The sequence below is a fragment of the Neovison vison genome, chromosome 8 (genome assembly GCF_020171115.1).
Source record: "Neovison vison isolate M4711 chromosome 8, ASM_NN_V1, whole genome shotgun sequence".
Lineage (NCBI taxonomy): Eukaryota > Metazoa > Chordata > Mammalia > Carnivora > Mustelidae > Neogale > Neogale vison.
Window position 1 is genome coordinate 114,181,584 of NC_058098.1, and position 26,683 is coordinate 114,208,266.

The window sequence follows — 26,683 nt, forward strand, 5'->3', positions numbered from 1 at the left end:
TGATGTAAATCTAGGATTTATTGATCACATATTCAAAGACACCTACAGAATGAATCTATAGGATGGAAGTTCCACATGGCATTTGTCTGGAATGAGATTATTTTAAGTTGTGTCTTGACTTCTGAATGTGAAACTAGACACCATTACAATAAACTAAGACAGAATATTACAAATGAAGATATTCTAACACAAAGACTTGTAGGATTTTGTTGAGATTGTCAATGGTTGTTTCATCCAAATTTTCTTCATTGTCATCCATGGTGTGCCAGACTTCAGGGAAAGGATATGGGATCAGATGCAAAACTGGAACACCTAATAAGAAAGAACCAACTTGTAATTAAGTGCTGGTTTCCAGTGAGTAAATTAGAAAGTATCATTCTTCAAGCACAAATCTGAGTGGGAGCCCTATACCATATAAAGACAGCTGATAATTCATCATTTTCTGTGTACTTCCTTGTGTCTTACCCTTTTACTCTAAGGTCATTCATTCATTAAACAAAAGTCAATTAATTCAGTAAATAATTATAAAGTGCCTACTATGTGCCAGTCACTACTCTAGAAGTTGAGATTTCATCAGTGAAAAGGCAAAGCCCTGCTCATACAGAGCTTCCATTCCAGGAAAGAAAGAAACAAGCAGACAAAGTAATTTTAGAGAATGATAAGGGTTCTAATAAAACAAGGGGTGCTTGGGTGGCTCAGTGGGTTAAAGCTTCTGCCTTCAGCACAGGTCATGATCCCAGGTTCCTGGGATTGAGCCCCACATCGGGCTCTCTGCTTGACAGGGAGCCTGCTTCCCTTCCTTTCTGCCTCTCTGCCTCCTTGTGATCTCTGTCTGTCAAATAAATAAATAAAATCTTAAAAAAAGAATAATAAAACAATGTAGGAGAATAGAGAATGAGGGGCAGACAGCTGAACCAAGAAAGATGTATTTAAAGTCAGGAAAGGCCTCCCTGAGAATCTCATATTTAGTTAGAGACATGCAACAAAAGGATAAACAGGTTGTGCAAAGATCTGGAGATGAGCATTCCAGACAACAGTATTAGTAAGTGCAAAGGTCCTGAGGTAGGAGTGTGCTTGGCCTGCTCAAGTAACAGCAGGAGGACAATGTAGCTGGATCAGAGCAGTAGTTAGAGAGAAAGGCAGGAGGAGATTTTGGAGACGAAGAGAGTCAGGGAAAGGAGGCCTTTGTAGATAGATCTTGGTAAAGACTTGAGGTCTTATTCTACATGATGGCAAGCCACCAGAGCTTTAAAACAGGGAAGAAACATAAATTTTTTAAGATTTTATTTCTTTATTTGTCAGAGAGGGCGAGAGAGGGAGCACAGCAGGGAGAGAGGCAGGCAGAGGGAGAATCAGGTTTCCCACTGGGCAAGGAACACAATGTAGGACTCAAACCCTGGACCCTGAGATCATGACCTGAGCCAAAGGCAGACACTTAATGGACTGAGGCGCTCAGGTGTCCAGAAGAAACATAATTTGATTTACATTGTTAAAAGATAACTCCAGCTCTTATGTAAAGAATAGGGAAGCAACAGCAAAAGCTAGAGACCAGTTGGGAGTCTACTACAAGAGCCCTTGAGTTGGTTTAGACTTCCACCATCGACATCAAGGGTATTGCTTCCCTATTAATCAAAATACACCAGAGTTACACAAAGTATAAGAATATAATCTTAATCTATTAATGAGAAGGCAAGGCCAGTGGAAGGTGAGATTTTATGAATATTCTGGAATGAGGGTGGGGGCTTAAGGATTGGAATGACTTCCAGGAAAAAACAGAAGTCGTGAGATGATTAGTGGATGATTTAATCTACCAAGTAATTAAAAGTAATGGCTCCTCACCCTTGTAGATTGTTGCAAATACACAAAATACAATAAATATTCAGTAAATTAAGAATGCATATGTACCCACACATGTATATCCACACATACACACACATTACCTCTTCTTAAAAATGGAATATGGTCATCCTGAATCACACCTCCATAACCATAATTCTGGAAATACCATCTCTCTGAAGAGTGATCCTTGAGCAAACCTAATTTGTGGAGTTCGTGTTCTGCAAATGACAATTAGACAGTAGATGATTATTGATTCTTATCTGAACAATCCTCAGAATGCAGAAGGAATTTGAAATCTCAGCACTTGTGATCATCACTTTTTAAACGATATGCAGCAGTGAGCCCAACTACACCCCCGACAATAAGCATCTGGGCTGTACTTGAGTATGTACATTTTGGAGTAGTTCCAAGGAGAGAAGAACCAGGCATGGTTCTAGCTTTACAGGTGAGAACCTCCTTAGAGGTTGATACTAAGTAGGACAATGGAGAGGTGGAGAACAAGAAAACCACAGAAAAAGGGTGGAGGGGGGTGGTAACAAAAGTTTGCTTGAGACTCAAGTAAAAATTTCTCTTATAATATTCTAGATTTGGATATTGGCAAATTCTGAACTCACTGCAAAAGTATGAATTGAGATGGTAGAGTTTTTTTCCCGCAGCTTAGAAAAAGAGAATTTTGGGGCGCCTGGGTGGCTCAGTGGGTTAAGCTGCTGCCTTCGGCTCAGGTCATGATCTCAGGGTCCTGGGATCGAGTCCCGCATCGGGCTCTCTGCTCAGCAGGGAGCCTGCTTCCTCCTCTCTCTCTCTGCCTGCCTCTCTGCCTACTTGTAATCTCTCTCTGTCAAATAAATAAATAAAATCTTAAAAAAAAAAAGAAAAGAAAAAGAGAATTTTGTGTAGCTACTCAGGGATTCCTAACCTTAAGTTCTAGCCTCAAAAGCAGACCTTCTGGCCTGGATTTTTATCATTTATCATTAACAATCTATCACATTTTCATCTTCCCCTAATGCCAATTGGCTTTGTGTGTATGTTTTGTGGGGTAGGGAGGAGTAGTGGAAGTATGAAGAAAAGAAGTTATTTCCATTTTCCTTTACCAGGCCCCAAGTCTCTCTCTTGAGCCATAGATATTTTATTTCTTTGCCTGGCCTGGCTTGACCTGGTCCAGACTCATCTACTGTCATTTAACTGACATGACACTGTCCCTTAAATTACTTTTGAAGCATCTTGGCTTACTCCTGCATTCCAATCTCTTAACTTCCTTAGAAAATCCTAGATTTAAAGGAATCCTGTCTAAATAAGGTAAGAAATGGAAGATGACAAAGACAGAGATTAAAAAGATAATGAAAAATTAGAGAACTCTTTTTGGTATCATGAGGATCAAAACAGTCATTATTAGCCAGCATGCTTTTCGAGTGGAGTTTTCTCTGGACATGCATTCCATACACTGCAAACAGGACACTGAGAAAATATTTTCAAACCATTGCTAGTGATATGCAAATATTAAATGTAGCATTGCATGATTCCAGTTCCAAATGCAGTCTTGTGTCGGGAAATAAAGTAGGCCTACTGAAAAAATTAAATAGGAACAATCAACTAATCAGTAAAGCAAGAAAAAAAAGCCATCAAACTATATTATATTTACAAATAATACATCTAAATCATAAATTTTGAATTTTCTTTTTTGTTGTTGTTGTTATAAATGTTGAAGTTTTAAATGTGGTATTTGTCTGTAGGAAGGAACTAAGTTGACTATTTAGTGACAGTGGTGCTTACCAATTGCTTCAAGTCTATCAAACCATCTGGCAGTTTTGGGGAAAAAATTGGGAAATGTTGGGTTGGGAGCTCCAATTAAATCCAGTAAGACCAATAAATCCTAAGAGAGAAAAAAAGATTATTTTTTTCCCTGTCACCAAACCACGCTTCACATTCATCAATAGAAAAAAACAATCAGTGAAAACTAACCTCATTTTAACAATTACGAATAATCCAGGGAACTTTATAAATGGACAAAAGGTTTAATAACATTGTAAGCCGATTATTTTGAAGAACTTTTAAAAATCTTACTTATGCAATGTGGACAAATGGTAAGGTATAGAGTTTTGGGGGATCACAGACACTAAGGGTAAATTAGAAAGAGGACATTTAGATAATACTTTATAGATTAAAAAAGAATACATTTACTTTTATTTTCAGATGGGATTCCAAGCCTCTCGTATAGTCTATTCCATTCTAATTAGTCATTTTATCCTTAGTCTGTAAATGTTACAGCTCCCTACAGGAAAGCACCTGGGTAGTAACTATTTACTCCTCAAAGCAGCATACAGGAACAATTTCTGGACTACAAGGTCTGTGACCTACTATCTGGATCTCCATGTTCTTTTCCATCAAACCAGAAGCTCAGACTTGCTGGGTTTTAAAGGCCCCTTCCAGTGACAAGTCTCCATAATTGCTCCAGTGTTCCTCATTCAAACCATAAAACAGAAGCAGGCTTGAGGACTCCCTGAAGACTAACCCCCCCCAGCTTTAAGAACTCCTGATTTATATAAATGAAATAACATGTGGGTAGATATGTAGCATAGATCCTGACACATAGTCAATAAATATTCACAGAGTCCATGATTCTAAAGACATAATACCTATTAACTCATGAATGATGAGTAGATGTATTCACTGGGGGAAAATACGTTTGTTTGAAATAAGACTGTATTTACAAGGTTGGATCAGCTACTAAGAGTTTTTTTCTGGGGATAAAACAGCCTTAACCGTCACTATGGATTCATATCTTTGGACTGATAAATCGCTTTGTTCCTCCTCCTGATCAATCTGATCTCTCCTTCTCCTCTGAATGCTTTTGAGCCACTTGGGCCAAAGGATTGGAAGAGGTGCCAGCCATATTCCCTGGCCCCATTATGAGCTGCCAACAGACAACAGGGTGGAAAGAAGGCCGGCATGACGTGTTAGAGCCACAGAGGACACTTAATGTGGCCACTTGGACTCACAGGGTGAAGGTCAATGATATAGCAAAGGAAAGGGATGTGTGGAGGGGGTTAGAAATGGGCTTTCAGTTCACAGGTAGGGTGAGGGCAGGGGTGGATGAGGGCACAGGGAAGAGTGAAGTCTTGAGGGTAGCATGAGGTTCCAAGCTGGGCTTAGGGAGGATGTAAGACTTCGTGAAGGTCAGATATGGGAAGATTAACAGAGTAGGGAGGGAATTCAAAGGTGATGTAAGGGACTAAGGATGGAGCGTGGGCCCAGAAATGAGAATTAAAATGGAGTCATGGGTTGCACACATTACTTGATAATAAGAGCAGGGTTTTAAGACAGCATCAAAAAGGTTTCCATCCCCATGGCAACAATATTAGACCAAAACACAACCGACACAATGTCACATACACGCTCGGAGTCATTATAACACTTGGAGGCCACCAAGGAAACTCTTCACTCCCATCCCCTATACCATGTCTCATGGCACTCCAGTTCCCAAGACCCCAGCCTCCGGTTTATAGAGGCCTCAGAGAAGGGATGTGCTCACACCATCCCTATACAGAACTAGGGAATGTGCTCCCGTTGGGCTGGAGTGAATCTGATGTTTTCTTAAACTGATTTTTTTACATCATTTTAATTAAGCTCAGTCAAACATAACTTCTAACCTGGAATCATTCTTTTTAGCTCTGGGATTCCTCAAAAGCCCAATGCCTGCCAAGGAATGTTCTAGAATAAACACTGTGCTCCAAGAATGCCGTGGCATTTTTAGGTCTTTAATTAGCCTGAGCTTTGGCTTCCTTTGAGGCAGAGCCTGCAGCTGCAGCACCATGAGAATTCCCCAGACTAACCATGCCTTGCAGTTGGTTGGTGTCTTTCGCTCCAGGTGGGTGTGGAGTGGATACCATCTTGGGAGCTAAGTGCCGAGACCCATACAGGGAATCGCGAAGAGACCAATGAAGTAAAGCCTCTTCCCCATCAAAGAAAATCAGCTGCAGTGAGAGATCAGGCTTGGAGTCTGGAATATTCTGGTAAAAAGAATAGTAAAAAGATAGCAAAAACACTGTGAGGATTTAAAAAAAAACAGCATGGTTTCCTATTAACCTGGCAAAAAGACCGCGAAGAAAAGGAAGATAACCAAAGCAAGTGATAAATGCCAAAATGGATTTTGTACCACTTTGCTTCCAAAACTCAGCCCACTTCCCCCAGTCTTCACCCATGTACATTTCACTTTCCCACGCTCCCTCTGAATACAGAAGTCCTGTACATTTTTCTTTATCTTTAGACAAATTTGAAACTTTGAAACTGTCGTGGTGGGCCAAGCGACACACACCCAGTTTCCCACCCGAAGGGTGTGCTGCCCCTGCCACCTGGAGAGCTGTCCTCAGGTCTTCAGCTGCTAATCCTTTTAGGGACTGCCTCAGCCGTGGGGGTGTCCTATATCCAATGACTGTGCTAAGCAGGTCCTGCAGGCTCTATAGGGCCGTTCCACCTCCAGAGCTCCCCAGCGTTGGCTGAGCCTGTTGTTGAACCTGCATGATTGACGTCTCCCTTTGCCTAATCCCGTTTCTCTCCCCTCCCTGCTGCAGCTGTTAAACCAGGGCCACTCCACGTGCTAAACTCCACATCAGTGCGCATCCCAGGGAACGCAACTTGAAACAACTGCAAATCTTCCTGGCTTCCCACCTTATTTGAGTCTGTAATTTTTTTCACTGAGTCTAGGTTCAAGGATCTGCCTTGGGAATACTGCAGGGACTCAAAGAATAATAATTACAGCCTCTCCTTTGAAGGAGGCTACATGTCAGTTGGGTTAGGAGAGATAAAACAAATATGTGAGCAGGACAAAGTATGCCAAGGGTCACAGATGCAACATAAAACTTTTCTGGGAATTGGATAGAATGAGAGGTCAAATCCTTGGGGTGTCAAGGAAGACATTATGAGTCAGTATTTGAGCAGAACTTGGAAGGGTTAGTAAGATTCTGATAAATTTTATAATTTTCACTGTCACATCTCACTTTTCAGATGAGTCCTTCTGGTAACCTACCCTCCACAGTCCTGCAGCCCCACCGGAACCCCTGATCTATTGAAGGATTCACCTGCTCACAGTCCTTCAACCCCATGAAGACCTTCACTTCATATTCAGCTTAAATTCCACAATCATTCTAACCACTCCCTTGCATACCTGCTCAGCTCTCTGGCCTCTCTCTGCCTTGGCCAAACTCAAGAGGCAAAAATAGAACCTTTAGACCAACTCTCTGCCTATTTTGTGCCTGTAGGCAACCGAACCTGCCTGAAGAAAAGTATGCAACCATTCGCTCTCGCCACCTCAGCACAATACTGGGGATATGCTCCCATCAGACTGGACTGAATCTGAGATCTCCCTAATCTGTTATGGAGGTCATGTCTCGTTTTATCTCTCTAAGGATCTCTCTAATCTCTAAGGCTATTTAAAACAGTGTCCCTTAAGTTATCTCCTGCTCTCTGTGTTTTATTTCCTTTGAATTCATTTTTCAACTCATATTGTTTTATTCCTTTTCTTTCATGCTGGAGACTGTCCTCAAATGTCTGGTTTTCCCTTGTGTTCATTCATATTAAAGAGTAAGGTACTACGGGCGCCTGTGTGGCTCAGTTGGAGCATCCAACTCTTGATTCAGCTCAAGGTCATGATCTCAAGGCCATGGGATTGAGCCCCATGTTAGGTTCTGTGCTCATTAGTGAGTCTGCTTGAGATTCTTTCCCGCTGTCCCTCTCCCCACCACTTTCTAAAAATAAATAAATAAATCTTTAAAAAAAAAAAAAAAAGAATAAGCTTCTAAAACACTGATTAGAGACACAGATCGGTTGGCTTCACTGCAGGGCAATCTGGTGCCCAGTTGGTGTTTTCACCTACATATCCCAAGGCTCCTTGGGCAGACTTACAAATGCTCCCCTCCCAGCCTCACTTGTACCTCCCTCACTATCTCCACCAATCCCTGAGCCATTCCAGGATTTTGTCAGGGGACCACTGACTTCTCCATTTCCTCCATGCTCTGGGGGATATGACTTCTCTCTACTCAGATATGTCATTTGCCATTTCTCCATTTACCTTTGGTCCTCATATTGTGGTTCCTATTAACACATGTTCCCTAGTTTTCTCAAAGATGGAATTTTCCTGATCGTTTTAGGGTGATTTCCTAAGATGGAAAAAAAAGTGTCTTTATCATCTGAAAACTACGTTATCTTTGTAGGCTAGTCATTGCCACAGTTTTAATATCCACTACTTAATTAGACCACAAGGATAATTTATTACACTTTGAGTCTTTCCATAGGTCCTGACAGTATTAAGCACAGGATATATTTGTCTGTACAGTACATATGTATTTAGGGCTTAATAATTACTAAGTACTTGAACAGATTTTCTCATCAACAAAAGGTATAAAGTAAATACTTCTGTGGAGACATCGTAAGTTTCCAGTTGTTTAAAGGGCCTTGACTATTTCCAAAGTCCTAGCTCCAAATCAAACAGCATAATAATGAAACACCAGAGCAAAATAAGATTGCCTGGGACCAGAGGCATTATGCTCATGCCCAGGGCAGAAGCCAAAGCAGGTAGCTTTCATAACTTAAAGGCTTCAATGTTCAGGTGCCTCACTGAAATTTCAACAGCTGAGTGACTCCAGTGTTCAGTGCAAGGGTTTACTTTCTGTTCCATCATTATGGCAAGAGTAAACTGTGTGGAGTCCCATAAGGCACTTTGCCCTTTTTGTTTCTTTTCAGGATTAGCAGGAAAATAACTGTGGCCCTCAATTTCTGGTAACTCAGTCTTGGAGCTGGGAAAATATGTTAGGCTAATCTGAGAAGGTCTTTCTGTTCTTCATGGTACTATGATACATGTCTAGGTGCCAGTGTCAGCATAGTAGGTGAATTATCTGCAGTCCGTCCCCACCCAAGGCTGTATCAGCTAATTCCTCAGTAATAAGGTGTAAAAACCCACCCGAAACTCAGGGGCTTAAAGCAACACTCATGTGTCCTCCTGGGTCTATAGATCAGCTAGGGGACAACTGATCTAGGCTGGGTCTGGTTGGAGGAGCTCTGCCTCACCGTGCTGTCATTAAGTTTGGCTCTGCTCCACCTGTTCTAACCTCCCCCAGGGACCGATGGGCCAGCCAGGGCATGCCCTTATGGTAAGCCCCATTACACAAGCACATCTCCAGTCTCTGCTTGTGTCACATCTACTAGCATCCCATTGGCCAAGACAATCAAACAACCAAGTCCAGAGCCCAAGGAATGAGAACCTACAACCTGCTACCCTGGGAAGACAAAAGATGGGAATGTCTAACTGTAATCTTACCACCGGAGGGTTGCACAGAGTTGGAGCAATAATCCAGTCTACTCTCCTGTCCTCTCCCACATCTCATTCCACTACCACCTACCCAATCCATGAAAGCTGAAGAACTTGAAACCACTCCTTAATACAAGTTTAAAGTATGACTGGAGAAATGAATCCTATACTCTTCACATTTCAATCAAAACTAGTCCTTTTTTTAAATTGTCCATATCAGTACTTCTTCTATGAGAAAGGATAATAAGAGAAGAATGTGTGTGTTTTTTTTTAATGGGGATGTCCAACCAACAACTCATTCAGCCATTTCTGATTCTAGTCACTAAAAACAGGTATGAACTACATAGAAAAAGGCCAAGGAGCTCACCCAGAGAAAACACACCTACTAGACAGACTATGTCTTTCACTTAATGTCCTTACACTAGAATGCAAACATGAAAAATTAAACTTTTATATCAGCTTCTGAACTCTCTCACCCAATCGCTGGGGAAAGGTACTCGTTAAAAGCAGAGCAGAAGATTGGACAAAGACATAGAAGGTTCAAGAAACAAAACAAAACAAACCAAAAAAAACAGTGAAAAGGATATGGAGAGGTTACAAACAATTCTTGCTTTCTTCAAGTTTAGCATATCCAGCAAAAATAGATCAAATATCTCTATTACTTCCATTACAAGATAAAACTTTTACTTCTTTACCCCCATTGTAGCAAAGATTGGCCCCTTCATAAAGCTCTGAGGGGGAAGAAAAAAGTATTTGTTGCCTGAGAACCAAGTTTATTGTTTTGCTTTGTTGTGTTTACTTGGTTATGAGTGATATCTTAACAAAATGTCTTCATCAAGCTTAGCACTTTTTTCCAATATACCCTTAAGAACAGAGACTGAAATAACATCTGAGAGTCCCAGAAGTATTTTGAGCTGAGACCGTAACAAAAGCTCCGCTATGCTACATAAAATTGAGCCGAGATTCACAGATGATAACAATAATGCATTTCTGCTCCATGCTTTTCATCTTGATACGTCTGAATTACCCACTCCCCGCACCACTTTACAGCGTCCCCCTCCCTCAACTCGAGAGCCACATCTCTCAGATTAGGAGGTTGTGATGTTTCATGGCGAAATAAACAAGAACAAAAAAATATACTTCTCCTATATATGCTCATACCAACTGTCACCTGCTTCATTTTTTGCAAAGAAGTGTTGCATTTCATATAATATGTATGCAAAATGAAGCAATCAAGTACCAATGAATAAATTCACCATCGCATATCATATTGTGAACTTCTAATTAATATTCATTTAATTAGCCATTAGTTAATTAATTACTTAATTAATTAACTCACATGCTTTTGCAACAAATTAGTACAAAATGTCCAGAAAGTCTACATTTCTAAATGGCCTTCTTACTCCCCGCCAAGGATTCTAGAATTCACTCTGAGTTCTTCTAATGGGTTTTATCACAAGAATCTACGAGACGGAAACAAATACCTCCAAGGGAAGGAGCTGCTTATCCAAGGCACGGGCTAGTTCCAACATCATGGCGCATGGCACGGCTGAATCGGTGGCTCCCACAAACACTCTGTTGTCCCAAGGGTGAAAATACTTGGAGTCGTAGTGACAGGCAAGGACCAAGTGTCGTTTAGCATTGGGATTGAGAGTACTGATGATATTTGAGAAAGACCGGTACCCATAGGGTGTCTGACTCAAGAAAGTGTCTACTTCCAAGACCCAGTTGGCTTGAAGTCTCTGAATTCTCTGCATGATGTGCTGATAAAAGAAAAACCAAAATTTCAGATCTGGACAGTTTCCATTGATTAACTTTGTGAATATACATTTTTAAAAAATGTTATGTGATGTCTTTCAAGTTAAAAGTGCAATACATGATCATGGAATTATTAGCAGGGACGATTAAAGGAAAAACTATCCCTCTCCCTCTCTCCTAATCGTTGCCTGCAAAGCAATCCCAATCAATTGTTAGTATAACTAATGTTGGTAGTCTGATGTAATCCTTCCTTCTTAAAAAAAGATTTCATCTGGTTATCTGAGAGAAAGAGAGTGAGGAGGAGCAGAGGGAGAGGGAGAAGCAGGCTCCCCACTGAGCAGGGAGTCAGACGTGGGACCGGATCCCAGGACCCTGAGACCATGACCTGAGCCTAACGCAGACACTTAACCAATTGAACCACCCAGGTGCCTCATTAGTCTGATGTATATCCTTCCACACCATTTTAATTGTTTATATAACAAAAACATAATTGGTGAACAGGTACATGCCTTTATGGGACTAGAACCTACGTTGTACATTATTCTGCCCCTTACTGTTATCATTTAACGATGTAGCAGGGTCATTTCTGCATGTCAGGAGACAGACTCAGTTCAGTACACATTAAAGTCCACTTTCAACATTTCTAGGAGGTTAAGAAGGCATTTTGAGAAGTCAGATATACCAAGGGTCCTACAGGTCTCAACCCCTACCCTCAAGCTCTTTGAGGGCAAGAACAGCGAACGGTAGCTCTTTTTGTCCTGAGAACACAGCATGTGCTCCAAGTTCACCAAATACTTTAAAATGTAATAGACACTAATGAAAGATACTGATGGTACAATGAAGTCCCGTAGCAAGAGGATGGCAGGGGGATATTGGATGCTTTCTTTATCGATGGAGCCTTCTTTAAGAATCAGTAAGCAACTCTGAACCATAATGACAGATCAAGTTGTTTTCATTTTGCACCTAAAGTAGACTCAAACCCCACTACCAATGGTAAAAATAAAAGGGAATCTATTTTCACATTTCTCCTGGTCACCTGGGAATTCATGAACAGCACAATGACTGAGAGGTTGCAGATGGAAAAGAAACACTGTTTCTTCCTTAAGAGTCTTCCTTAAGACTCTTCCTTAAGAGTCTAGGATATGTGGTGTGAGGAGCTATGGTGAGCTCATGGCTGTTCCCTTTGTCCCTTCCCGCCTCCATTTTCCCCTCACCTCATTTTTCTCAGTAGCTTTTATTTATTTTATTTTATGTTGAAATATTGTGTACATCTTTGTAAGTTTGCCTTAAAGGATGGCTTCAAAACATCAAATGACAAACTAACCATTGCCAGAACTGGCCGTTTGTTCCACAATTAACATCCAGTAGGCATGGCCTTTGAGATGATAAACAACTCATAATAACTGGAAAAGAATGGAAGGATTTTGTCTTTTTGTTTTGTTTTGTTTTGTTTTTGTTGTTTTGTTTTGGGGGTTTTTCCCCTCAAGGAAATACAAGATTTTCTAGCCTAACCAACTCTTGTGTGGCCTGTCGTAACTATGTGACATGACACATGGGCAAAGGCTTTGGAAACACTGTGGCAGGAAGCTTCCAGGAAAATAACTAAACCAGAGAGAGGACAGGGATTCTCACTCAGTCTTGCAGCAGCCAAATAAACAAACAGTCCCCCGCTTTCACTCCCTGCTTTCTTTTTTTTTTTTTTTCCAATTTATTTATTTTCAGAAAAACAGTATTCATTATTTTTTCACCACACCCAGTGCTCCATGCAAGCCGTGCCCTCTATAATACCCACCACCTGGTACCCCAACCTCCTGCTTTCTTTACTGTGGTGGACTTTGGCCACAATTGGATGTGCCTGCAGTCCCTTACCTTTTCCATTTCAAGATTGTAAATTCTTTTCTCAAGGATAAAAGGAAGACGTTTCTAACCTTTTTGAAACCATTGTTTGTATCTCATTTGCTTTGTTTTCATCCACAATTCTTTTATTTAAAAGATTTTATTTATTTATTTATTTGATAGAGATCATAAGTAGGCAGAGAGGCAGGCCGAGAGAGAAGGGGAAGCAGGCTCCCTGCTGAGCAGAGAGCCAGATGCAGGGCTCAATCCCAGGACCCTGAGACCATGGACCTGAGCCACCCAGGTGCCCATTTCATCCACAATTCTTAATATTGGGCTTTGCTCACAATAGGCTATCACTAAATATGGGCTGATAATGGGGCACCTGGGTGGCTCAGTGGGTTAAGCCTCTGCCTTTGGCTCAGGTCATGGTATCGGGGTCCTGGGATGGAGCCCCACATTGGGCTCTCAGCTCAGCAGGGAGCCTGGCTTCCCCCTCTCTCTCTCTCTGCCTGCCTCTCGGCCTACTTGTGAGCTCTCTCTCTGTCAAATAAAAAAATAAAAAATCTTTGAATATGGGCTGATTATAACTAATACATTAGCCTCAGTGAGAATACATAAAATTAGATGATATCGAACATTGGTAGTTTGAATAGAGAGAAATCATTGTGTACCTCAGATAAGCTTTCCACAGAATCTGAAAAGAAGTTATTCCCAGACTTTGAGGAAAAAAAATTTTTTCCACAAAAGGGGTCATCTTTAAAAAAAAAAAAAAGAAAGAAAGAAAAAAAGCATATAGTCCAGAACATCTGGTATCCAGATGATGAACTACTCCAAAACCAATAGCAGCCTGTATGCTTACAAAAATGAATTGGGATTTTAAAAAATAGATATCTGTTAGCTCTGTTCAGCAAAGGTCTCACACTCAAACTCATTTCTCAACTCCTAAATAGGTTGTGGACATAATTTCTGATATCTTTTGTTGACACTAAAATCCACAAAGGCATCAGCAAATGTCCCCAAGAGTCCTCCCTAAAGCAACCTTTCTTTATTCAGTATAAATATTTATTAATGATCTTAGCAACGAATTTCTTTATAAACATTTGAATTGGCTCCATAATCTAATTAGGTCACCAATATCCCTTGCTGCACTTTGGCCTTCAGGCTTAATCTTCAAGTTCCCATCACAATTCTCTATAGCAGGCTCCCAAAATTACTATTCTGTTCACTAGAATTCCCTAAGCAGGGAGTGCTTCCTGAAGCCAGGTAGCAAGAACTTGGGCCCACCAGGAGTGTAAAATGCAGTTTAAGATATAGATTGTATTTTGGATTATTATTGATTTATTTTTTGGAGTGGGTAAGGAGAAAAAGAAAGATGAAGCGAGAGAAAGAGATGGATAGATAAAGACAGAGAGAGCTACAGAAAGAGTAGACAAACATTGCGTTAGAGCCAAAAAGGATACAAAGGTAAAGGTAGAGACAAGGAGAAAGACAGAAAGGGAGAAAGGGAGAGAGATAAAGATCGATATAAATGGGACATTCTACTCTGGGGGAAATGAAGGGGAACCTGGAAATTTTAGTTTAGCATTAGTGAATGATCCTGGGTCTAATTTAATTTCACTTAAATTCTCACTTCCAGTTTCCAGGAAACAATGATGGTAGTAGACCAGGTTTTTTTGTTTGGAGGAAGCAGATTCTACAGTGTTTGCACCAAGTCTACAAACAAGTCATTGTCAGGATGCTGAATCCTGCCACATGGGACTTCAGGGTAACTATTCCTTCTTGGACAGTCCACATATTAGTCTCTTGGGCTCCATGTTGAGTGCTCTCCTCCGAGGATCCTTCACCCAGGGATATGCATACTTTCAGCTAAAGTAGCACAGCTCCAGCTTCTCAGATGTACTGTTCATCTATAGGGGATTTTAACCCTGAGGTTTCTAGCTTGCCTGGGCTTGCTCCTTAGTGAGATTTTATCATCTTAATTTTTTAACCATTTTTTTATTCCCATCTCAGAGAGAAGACTGAAATAACCCCAAGATTTCACAGCTTCCAACTATTTATTTTAAAAATAAAATCTCTCCTAAAAAATATATTCTAGATGCACCTGGGTGCCTCAGTGGGTTAAGCCTCTGCCTTCGGCTCAGGTCATAATCTCAGGGTCCTGGGATCGAGCCCCGAGTCGGGCTGTCTGCTCAGCGGTGAGCCTGCCTCCTCCTCTCTCTGCCTGCCTCTCTGCCTACCTGTGATCTCTCTCTCCCTCTCTGTCAAATAAATAAATAAAATCTTTAAAAGAAGAAAAGTATCAGGGATTCTTGCTCTTTGGTTCTGCTACAACCCCTTTAAAAAATATATATATATATATATTATATATAATATATATATATATTTGGAAAAAATATATATATATATATTCTGAAAATCCAGTAGACATATATAGGTTCATTGAACAGAGGAAGTAAAAATGGAGACTTAATGGAGGACACCTGGGTGGCCTCCAGTTGGTTAAGCATCTGAGTATTGATTTCTGCTCAGGTCATAATCTCAGGATTGTGAGATGTAGCCCTGCATTGGGCTCTGCACACAGAGTGGAATCTGCTTGGGATTCTCTTTCTTTCCTCTCCCTTTGCAACCCTCCCTTAAAAACAACAGACACTATGGGACATTGTTCTGATATTATTCTCTGGAAAAGAATCTATAGCAAAGCTTATCTTTATTGATAATTGCAAAGATCAATTCAATAATCAATTTTATACCAAGTCCACGCATCTTTAGATTTGAAAGTCTTCTCTACTTATAACCCTGAAACTCTATAAATGATAAAATATCTAATCCAGTACTCAAAAAGATCTCAGGAAAATGAAGATTTTCTACCATTCTTGTATGGACTTAGTTCTGAGTGACAGGTCCTAATCCTGGTCAAATGGAGTCTGTTACTATAAGTCCCTCATCATAGCCTAAGTGTCAAGGACTTCATCTTCTAAAGTGGAAACATTTTATCTTCCACAGCTTAGGGGTCAGCTCTCCAAAACATCATGGTGATTTTATAAAAATTACAAAATTATAAAATTGAATCTTTTAAGTGACATTTCTATCATAACTACACAGTTCAGATTGCCACCACATGAGCTAGAAGATGCATAAGCAGCCCAGCAAACAGGTCCCAGCACATTGCAAAATAATGTCAATAAACTTCTCATTTGCCTCCACCCCACATGGCATGGAAAGTGTCAAAGGTTTAGTCATTTTAATGCAATTTTTTCTCACAACCATGTCTATGTATATTATTTATGCTGTATATTCTGCTAAAAGCTACATACAGAACCAAATAGCAGGATTTGTTGAGTTTATGGATTTCTAAAGCCTGCAGACAAGAACCCTCAGGTCTGAAGTATTCATAAATGGTTCTGGGTCTCCACAGCCTTCTGGTCAAATGGGATGGGGAAATGAAAAAAGTCGAATTGAATGAGTGAATCTATAGACCTAATTTTTTTCTAATGAGGAACTGAGGATTTTGGAAAGCCCCAGTAAGCATCCTGAGCTTCCTTTAAGAGAATACTTGGGAGATGAGGCCCAGGTAATATCACTGAAATGAATGGTTTGGGTCTCATTCTCCAACTCAGGCAAGAGAAGATCCAGAGCTGAGGACTCTGAACACACACTCCAGATTTGGTTCCTCCTAGCCACTTCTCTTTAGAAATAGGATCAAGAAGTCAAGCAGATTTGGGTCCAAATTCTGGTCTTATCACCACTGTATGTCCCCAAACAAGTTGACTCAAATACCTAACTCAAGCTTTTTCAATCTGTCGCACTAGGATAATAATAGTACCCACATGACAGCATTGTTGTGAGGACTGAATGAGAAAATCCATGCAAAGAACTCCATAAAGTGCTTGACCAAAAGGAAAAAAAAAAAAAAAAAAAAAGTGCTCCATGAAAGTCAGCCATGATCATTAATACTCCTCTCTCTGCCTAAAGGTCAGAAAGAACGAAGGTGCTCTTTGGGTCTCCACTGTCTAATTCCTTAGGAGAAACTGGTGCTGTGTGGTTGGGAGACAAAAGCCTAATGGAGCAGCAGACAATGGCTCTCTGGGCTAGACTTGAGAGGCAGGAGCCATATACAGGGCACAATGGATGAGGCCAACAGCTGTGTTGCTGGGCCTGGCAGGTGTCACTCTAGCACAGAAGTGGAGTGCCAAGGTCTTTTGCCTTTAGGGTTAGGCAAGTGGAGTCCTCTCAGAGGAGGGTTTGAGGGGCCAGTCTCTCCCCATTCTTTCTTGAGATGCCCCTTGAAATGGGGCTATTCTGAAAAAAGCAGTCATTCTGAGGTGGAATATCAGATCACTTAGGAAAACTGGCACTAAGAAGGCAGAGACATACAAGGTCTACCCCAGCTATGGTTTAATTTACCCTCTACAGCAGTGTCTCTCCAACTGCAATGGTAAAATCAGTGGATCTTGAAATCCATTTATTGGGTCATAACCAGCATTAGAAAACAAAATAAAACACAACAACTAGGGAAACAGAATTATCGATATCAGAGTAAATTGCAGGTAATGCAAGTAAGAAGAGCGCGGATTTCTTTCTTGAGACTTTTGTGTCATTTAAATCTATTTTTATGTTTGTGTGTATAAAATATAATTCTTAAAATTTTTTTGGAATTTTTTTTTTTTAACATGAGTCAGAGTTAGAAGTTTCAGAAGCACCACACTGGTGCAAGTAGCCTATCACTGATCTTGACTTTCCCTCCAAGGACAACACAATTTCCCATGAGAAATGAAGGCTTGATAGGACAGTAACTCACCCTTGGCCCAGAATGGTCAGCCAAGGACCACCTAGGGCTGTTGACCTTGGGCAGTGTAGGGTCCAAGAAAACATGTTTGGGTGCCTGGGGGGTATGCTGTAGAAATGACCAGGAGTTGAATACTTAGGACACTCTCTCCTACTCTACCCTGACAGGGATTGCACACAGAAATTGATTTAGATGAACGTGTAACACTCAACTTAGAACAGACATTCACTCCCCGTTGTTTGGTTGTCTGGGTTGCTTCCTTTGGTGAATAATAAGATGAGATGACAGATCTGTATATCAAACAACTCAGAACTTGGGACATGGTAGTATCTCTCACATGAAAGGGAAGTGTTCAACAACCTTCAGGGGTATGGGCGGCATCCTCACCTGGCGGGCAGCATAGCTTCCAGGGGATCCCGGATACCGCTCTATCAGCAATGGTCGTAAGTCCTTTTCCCACATCTCAGAAATATTGGTGCCTTCTGCAACTTGTCGAAGAGACGATGAGTTCAAAATGGCTGGTTGGTGATCATACTGAGGATTGAATAACATTATTGAACTGGCTATCATTTCATAGAATGGTCACGATTTAACACGGAGACATTTACAATAGAGAACTCTTTCCTTTGAACCTCAAACTAAAGAGATAGGTCTTAACGTCATAAAGCAAATCAAACAACTCAACTCTAAAATTTGCCCCTCAGATCTAGAAAGTTACACTGTTTTGGAAGCTTATTTTAAAAACAAAGCGAATGCAATGCATCAAACCTGAGAATTAATGTTTGGCACTTCCTGTGCAACTTTTAATTATTTTAGTACAAGTGCTTTGTAAAACTATGATTTAAGAGATCAATTTTTGACCGCCTATTCTTAAGAAAACCCAACATTTACAAAACTGGAGCCAACAGAACAATTATACTTTGTTAGCACAATGGCTTTATAAAAAAAAATGTGGCATTATAGAAGAAGCACTGTCTTGGAGTCAGAGAAGTTGGAGTCAAAGCTTCTGGCTGCCATTCATAGGTTGTATGACTTCGGGCAGGTCCCTTAACTCCTCATTTCCCTCAAAAAAACTAATAAAGGAATTTGAGTACATCTTCACTGTCCACTATGGTAGCCATTAGCCACATATGACTATTAAGTTCTTGAAATGTAATAATTTAAATTGAGATGGGATTTAAGTGTAATATTCACGTTAGATTTCAGACTTCAACTAATAAAAAAATGAAAAGTATGCCATTAGTAAGTTTTATGGTGATTACATATTGAAATTTCATATATTGAGTTGCATGAAACATATTATTAAAATTAATTTCACCTATAGCTTTTTCCTTTTTTAATGTAGCTACTAGAAACCCTAACATTACATACACGCTTCTCCTCATATATTTTTATGGGACAGCTCTAAACTAGATGGTCATTGAAATTCCTTTCAGCCAGAGTTTGATGATTCTATAACCCACTAAATAGTATGCTCTTTATCTCCAGTTAAAGTTATTTTAAAATTCTATTAGCACTCACACTCTTAGGAGCATTTACCTATTAGCTGAATTAACCTTAACTTAAAGAGCCCAATAAACATAAAAATCAAATTTCGATTGTGGATATGACTTTATATATGCTGTATTTTCTTGCGGTGAATCATTCATTCATTGCATGTTTATCAGACACTCAGTGTTGAAAGGTGTTACTCTTCTCACAGGAAAGTGCGTGATTGATTAGCTGCTTTCTTCCCTAAGGGGAATGATGAAGGTAATGTAAGGATAGTAAGTTCTTTGGAATGCAAAACAGAAGCTGGAGGAGCCTTGTCTACTCACAGCTTTTCCCAGCACCAGTGTTGGTTGACTGTATCTCAGTAATCACAGAGCTATTTTCCCTCCGTGGGGCTAGTGAGAGACAGTGGAATTAAAGAATGCTCATTGCCAAATGACTTACACTCATCTACACTTTGCTATGCCTCAGCGTTACTCTCTGGGGTGATCATGCAAAGAGCATGGGCTCTGGGTTCAGACACACTCTCAACTCAGCCCCCATCACTCCCTAGCTGTAACTCTGGTGGGTTAATAACCTCATTAAGGCTCAATTTCCTCATCTGTAAAATGGAGGCATTAACACCTACTTCTTAGAGTAATTATAATTAAGTGAGCTAATATGTGTAAGCATCATAGTAAACATTCAACAAGTTGTCATTCTGTTACCTTCTATCAAACACAAAAGAGCTATAGAATTTAGAGCTGGAAAGACGACTTAGAGATGATCTAGTCCACCCTCTTGGATTTATGTCAGTGGAAACTGAGGTTTCATAGAGACCAGATGATTTTCCCAAGGTTGTAGAAGAGCTCCAGGTAAATCTATGAGAATATCTGGGTTCCATGGATTCCCAGTCCCATGCCCTTCTGCTCTGCCTCCCTGCCTCATTATCCTGGAGGTAATCTCAATTGTGCCTGAATCTCTTTTTTTTTTTTTTCCCCAAGATTTTATTTATTTATTTGAGAGAGAGAGAATGAGAGAGAGAGAGAGAGCATGAGAGGGGAGAGATTAGAGGGAGAAGCAGCTGAGCAGGGAGCCCCACATAGGTCCTGTGACTCCGGGACCATGACCTGAGCTGAAGGAGGTTCCTAACCAAATGAGCCATCCAGACTCTTTATGCCTAAACCAATTAAGGTTTGTCTTTGTTTACTGATAATATATTTTAAAATATATTTCCTGCATAAATTTGTCCCTGCGGCCTTTAAATTCCTTACTACTGGGCGCCTGGGTGGCTCAGTGGGTTAAGCCGCTGCCTTCGGCTCAGGTCATGATCTCAGGGTCCTGGGATCGAGGCCCGCATCGGGCTCTCTGCTCAGCAGGAAGCCTGCTTCCCTCTCTCTCTCTGCCTGCCTCTCCATCTACTTGTGATTTCTCTCTGTCAAATAAATAAATAAAATCTTTAAAAAAAAAAATTCCTTACTACTTTCAGGTTAGGTTCTCAGTCCTTAAGTTAGCCCTCAGACAGCACTTGAGAAGAAAGCTGACGGTAACAGACGAAACAACAGAAATGTGAAAAGGACAAAGAAGGAACTGGAGGCAAGAAGTGGGATGACGTCTACGGTTAATTACTACTTAAGCAGGCCGACCGGAGCCTGTCTGGTCTCTCCTGCCATCTCGCCACCCCCAGACAGGGCCCCTCGCCCCGGCACACCAAGCTTCAGTCTCCCTGCCCTCCTTAGATCTCCCAAAGCAGTGGGAGACTCTGCCTTGTCACAGCGTTTGCACCTGCGGTGACTTCCGGCTTTAAGGCCTTTTCCTCCCTCTTCACCTGCCTCTCCTGCTTATTCAGGTTATGACTTGGAGATCACTTTCCTGTATGCTAATTTGTTTAACATCTAATTTCATACCCGCCCCACGAGAGCGACGACTGTCTTTATATCCTATTCCCTCCTGCAGCCACGCGGCGCCCCGGGCGTGCTGAGTCCTCAGTCAATACTGGGTGTGGTCATCAAATAAGGAATTGACAGAACGGTCTCTCTGAAATTGTCTTCATTAAGCCTGGGTCTACATAATAATAAAGTAAAATGAGCATTAAAAATATCCAATCAGTTAAATGTACAAGCAATTATGAGGAGAGGAGAAACAGAGAAGCTACCAGCTGCAAAGTGCTGGAGAGGACTGTGATTTTGGTGTCGTTGCTGTCTTTTAATTTCTCATCTCAATTCCCATGATGCCTTAGGGTTGGTTTGGCCCAGGGCAGTCTCTGTGACAACCGAGACCTTTTGTGTCAGGAAGGCTATCTGACCAGTGACTCCTTTCCTGTGTAGCGTCCCATTTCTCCACCCCAGAGCCTACCTGGTTACTGTGGACCAGGTCCTTCACTGAGTGTCCACAGTGGGAGTAAATCCAGCTCGTGTTTAAAAGGGCAATTTATGGCAGCATATGAAAGAGTTCTGAAGAGATTCAAGAAAAAACAGGAACAAGATAAATAACCCTCCAGCATGGCTAGCTGTACCAGATACCACAGATGAAATACAGTTGAGAAATAGCACCAAAAAATGCTCAATGGATGAATGAAGGGTAAGTGCAACAGACAGGCCCATTGATTGATGCTCCTCAAAACCCAGAGTGACATGAGTTGTTTCTCAATCTCCTGAGCTCAACCATCTAATCTAATTAACATGCTTCTGTAAAGAACCCTCCTCTCCCTGCCTCCCTGGAAGGAAATAGGCTCATGAAACCATGCAAATAAAAGTTTCCCAATCAGTAAAGGACAGAGAAGGGGAAACGACCACACTTCATTAATTATTTAAGCCTTCCTGGTCATTAAAGCGTTGCACTCTTCCAACCAAAATGGTGCCCATTCAGCTTTCAAGGAGCCTCACTCTCAGAACCCAATAAATACAAAAAATCTATGTGGAGACAAGAGGAAAGAGTGAGGGGAGAAACCTGGAAAGAAAGTGTGGGCTGGATAGGAGGAAAGTAGCTGAGGCAAAAAAAAAAAGTGTTGAGCCCAGTGTTAAATGCAAAACCCGAGTTAGTCCAGTCCTAGTCAGGTTAAAAAGCACATAGACAAGTTTCTTTGGTATGGGCATTCTCAGAGGAATGAGTCTCTATTACAGCCTCTGCCTCGTCTTTTCAGCCAGGCAGAAAGGACAATAAGTCTGCTTTGGGTGACAAGAATCTTTCAGCTAAAAAAGTGTGAACCAGATATCCTGAAACATCTCCTCTGGGCTAATCACCTGGTGGCAGGCCAATGAGGGTTTTAATTACATAATTTGTAGAGTTGGCCCCACTTGCAGGGGGATTTGAGGTCCCAAGCCATTGAATTAAAGGGAGATCGTTACAGAAGCCCAGTGATTTCAATTCCAGTTCTCATCTCATGAGTGTCTCCCACACAGCACTCAGGTTAACTCCCATGTCTACAGGTAGATTCAACCCAGCCAGCATTTACAGAAACCCTTCCAGTGTGTTCAATGCCTCTGACATGACAAATGCAGTTGTGGGAAAGTTGAGAACTGAATAAGATAAAGTTCTGCCTTCTTTCAATGCAAGGAATCCTCTACCTAAAAGAAAAGCAATGTTGGCTTTGAACCGACAATTCAGAGTCAAATCCCAGGTCCCCGACTTCCTAGCTGCGACTAGGAAAGCTTAATGATCTGTAAGGATGTCATAGCACTTAACTTGCCAGGTAGTAGAAGCTCAACAAGGGTATATTTTCTCTTTCTCTCCCTACCAATACACAGCCTACCACTGACCTCCCTGTGCCTCCATTGGAGTCTCCATTGTTGTTTCCCTAAGAATCGTGGTGGGTAAAGGGATGAATGGTTAAGGACTCTTTTTTTTTTTTTTTAAGATTTTAATTATTTATTTGAGAGACAAAGATCACAAGTGGGCAGAGAAGCAGACAGAGAGAGAGGGGGAAGCAGGCTCCCTGCTGAGCAGAGAGCCCGATGCAGGGCTTGATCCCAGGACCCTGGGATCATGACCTGAGCCGAAGGCAGAGGCTTTAACCCACTGAGCCACCCAGGTGCCCCTGGTTACGGACTTTTATAACCATGGAAGAGGAGAACCCTAAAAACTTGCAGAATTAAAAGCAGAACAATGTGAAGTGCTGAAGACAGCAGCAACAGCATGCCAGAGATGATTCTGGAGAAGAACCAATCCTCCCGTATATGGTTCCTCTGTTCAAAAAAATCTGCCCCTCCACATCCAATATGACTTGAAATGTTCACCTTTGTTATAATAAAGGAAAATTCTACTAATTAAAATACATTGATTCCCAAGTTTATGAGAGAGCAAGTTTGGAAACAAGCTAAATACCCAACAATAAAAGGAGAGTAAAATTACAGAATATGAATGATTTTGCAATCATCAAGTGATGCTTTCAATAAACTTTATTGGCTCATGGAAATACTCACAATGTGCTTTTAAGTGACATAGTAAAATATAAAACCATATATGCAGCATAAACTCTAGTATGAAATAAGTATTCTTGTGTGTTATTTTAAAAATAAACAATTAGTCTTAATCGAACACTTATTATAGGGCAGCATGGTGCTAAGCACTTTACATGGATAGTTCAATTCTCATAAAAACCTACAAGATTGGTATAATTATCCATTTCTATAAATAAAAACACACACCATATATACACATGTCTATGCACGTGCATATAAATATGATATATACATGTACAGAAAGAAAGAGGGATGGAGAGAAAGAGACTAGGAATAAAAATACCAAAATGGTTAACAGCAATTATCTCTGAATGTGGGATTATGGGTGACAATAGTTTTCTTTTACTTTTCTGTTTTTTCCATGTTTTCAAAATATGCATGTTAACTTTATAATTGAGATATTTCAATAGAAGCCATACTTTTAAACGAATAGATTCCTTTTAAAAGAAATATGCAAACTTCCTAACAGTCACCAGTCTTTGACACCTAAAAGAGGACTAATGAGATTCCTTTTAATAGCAAGTTGACGAGCTTGTACCAAAGGAATGCATCTGTACCAAAGAAACAGGGTTGGGGATGAAGGATGGGACAGGATTCCAGAGAAGTAGTTTGGGAATACACTCAACCCCCAGAATAATAAGCTCCAAGAGGGAGATCAGGAAAGGGGGGAAACAGGAGAGAAGGTTCTAGATACAAATTATCTATTTTGGAATTCTATTTAAGGTCCACTCTAACCAGAAAAAAGGGAAATAAGCTCTTCCTCTGGCCTCCCAACCCTCCCACCTGCCCCACCCTCCTTCACTACCTGGACACTGTCCCCTACCTACATCATCAGCCAGAACTCATTTACCTTGGAAAAGAGAGTGGAAGAAGACAGAGGACAGCTCTTCAGTTCACTGGTATAGGAATGGTCAGGTGACCTCACCTCTAAATTGGGGTTGAATCTCTCCTCTCCTGGGAGGTTCAAGTGAGATGCTTATATATAAGTGTCCTGGCGCCCAGATGCCAATAGCTCTAAACATACACCTATAGGCCCACCTGAGAATCTAACCATTTATAATACTGTTTCTATGGGAAAATGTCTGTAGGTTTCCAATAACCTTTGAACTCAACCATCAGGTAGTTTTTAAGTACTAGATCCCACTGAAAGAGACAAACCTTTATCTTAAAACAAAGAAAAAAGATTTTGGAATCATTGTTTTCTTTACTAAATCTCACCTTTTGGCAGATCTCAATGATTAAGATAGTTACATGTGATATATAGCAGGTAGGCTTATATTTTAGTATGGACCAATTTATTTCCCAGGCTGCAAACTGTACAGGCCACCTGTAGGACTTTATGTAAGCCTACAGAGTAAGGGAGGAGGGGACCAGAAATTGGCAATTGTCATGGCTGATTTTGCCATTTGCTTCATTTGCTTACCACATTTGAAAGCATCCAGTTTCCTAGCAGAACAATGATTAGAGAAGCTTCTTAAAATAAATGTAAAAGGGATTCATGCTTTAAAATACTTTTCTCAGGGCACCTGGTGGCTTACTGGGTTAAAGCCCCTGCCTTCAGCTCAAGTCATGGTCTCAGGGTCCTGGGATCAGGCCCCACATTGGGCTCTCTGCTCAGCAGGGAGCCTACTTCCCCTTCTCTCTCTGCCTGCCTCTCTGCCTACTTGTGATCTCTGTCAAAATAAATAAATAAAATAAAATAAAAATACTTTTCTCAAAGTTAAATTCTCGTTAGTTCAAAACATGTGCAGAATTCAAAACTTTCTCCCACCTACAAATACATCTTGCCTACAAATGACTCCTAAGAACAGCTCAAACAGTTCCCGTATCATTTATTCACCCGTTTAGATGAATCAGAAAGACACTTTGGTGTGGCTCCATATTCTGGTTATTAATGCCCCCTTCCCAGTTTGTGACCAGGAAGGTACTCAGGGTGAATGAAGAAGGAAAGGATTTAAGTATGGGACTCCATGTCCCTTAATGGACTCCTACTGAACACCCATGGAAAGTTTTTCTTCTGATGCAGTAACTCTTGAACTTTCTTCCCACATCCTCTCCAGGGTCCCTGTGGCTGATGGTCTCCACGTGTAAGTGGGGGCACGTTGTGGCGTCTAAACGGTGAAGCCAGGAAACATAACACAGAGAACTGAAGTGGGCTATTCATACACACGTGCGTGTGGCTGCGTGCGAGTCTGCAAGTGACCCAGAGAGGGTCTCGGCATTCACCAGTGTGCCCTGTTTTCCCACCTTGTGAGGAAATACAAGCACACCGTCAGCATTTAAAGATCTGTTCCACAACATGTCAAAGTTTATAACCCTTTACTGCTTTTCTTACTATTTTTTAAAGCATACCATTTTACACCAATACCATCAACATATGCATAACGCCCTAGCAATGTTAACGATTTCAAAACTGTTAACAAGAAATAACTTTGAACCTATTTATTTCACACAGAGGAAATTGCATCCTAAGTTCCTTATGTGAATTTCCACCTACCACTAGATACACAGCTCTGACAGCTGCATTTATTCAATGTTAAGAAAAAACAAATATTTTAAAGTGAATCCGGTCTCCGGTTAGAGCTGTTGCGCTTAAAAACCTGAAACAAATAGGAACACACATCTGTCCAGAGACTCCAACGTCCCAAGGGCGTCCGCGGGTGCAGCGGTGGGGGAAGCGGCGGGCACACCCCCCGGGCGCGCGGCGACCGCGGGCCTCGCGGGTGCCGAGTGGGTGGCGGCGCTGCGAAGCGCCCTCACCTCCCAGCTCGGCCGCAGCCGGCTAGACACACTTCCTGTGCCTATCGGTCCCCGCATCAGACCGCAGCCGAGGGGAGGCTGGTGACATCACTCTGCTCCCGTGGCGTCTCCAAAGCAGCCCCGGGGCCAGTGAGGCACCCCGACGAGAACGCAGAGCCCCGATTCCTCCGGGTGCCCTTTGCGGGCTCCGCTGCCTGAGCGGACGCCGGCGGCTCTGCCCGCCTCCCACCCTGCCAAGGTGGGGTCTCCCGGCCCCGGGTGCCGGCACGGCGCACCAGCCGCCCAGGTACAGTCATGCAGCGGCAGCCGCTCACCTTCTCCTGGATCCAGTCCACCGAGCCTCGGTATCTGACCCCACGGGCCGCCAGGGGCAGAGCGGCCACCAGCAGCAGCAGGTGGAGGGTGTCCATGGCCCGCCGGTCCCCACCGCCTGCCATCTCCGAGGCTGTCTGGGCGAGGGCTCCCCCGGCC

The 26,683-nt window shown here is 41.6% G+C and overlaps 1 protein-coding gene across 1 annotated transcript; it reads right to left on the reverse strand.

Annotated features, from left to right (window-relative positions):
- Window positions 1-26,683, reverse strand: QPCT (glutaminyl-peptide cyclotransferase). Its single transcript, XM_044262521.1, has 7 exons — window positions 26,527-26,683; window positions 17,910-18,056; window positions 10,624-10,902; window positions 5,670-5,846; window positions 3,610-3,709; window positions 1,941-2,057; window positions 1-312 (listed from the first exon to the last, which is right to left on the reverse strand). The coding sequence occupies exons 1-7, from the start codon at window positions 26,647-26,649 to the stop codon at window positions 167-169; spliced, it is 1,089 nt and encodes a 362-aa protein (XP_044118456.1). The 5' UTR covers window positions 26,650-26,683; the 3' UTR covers window positions 1-166.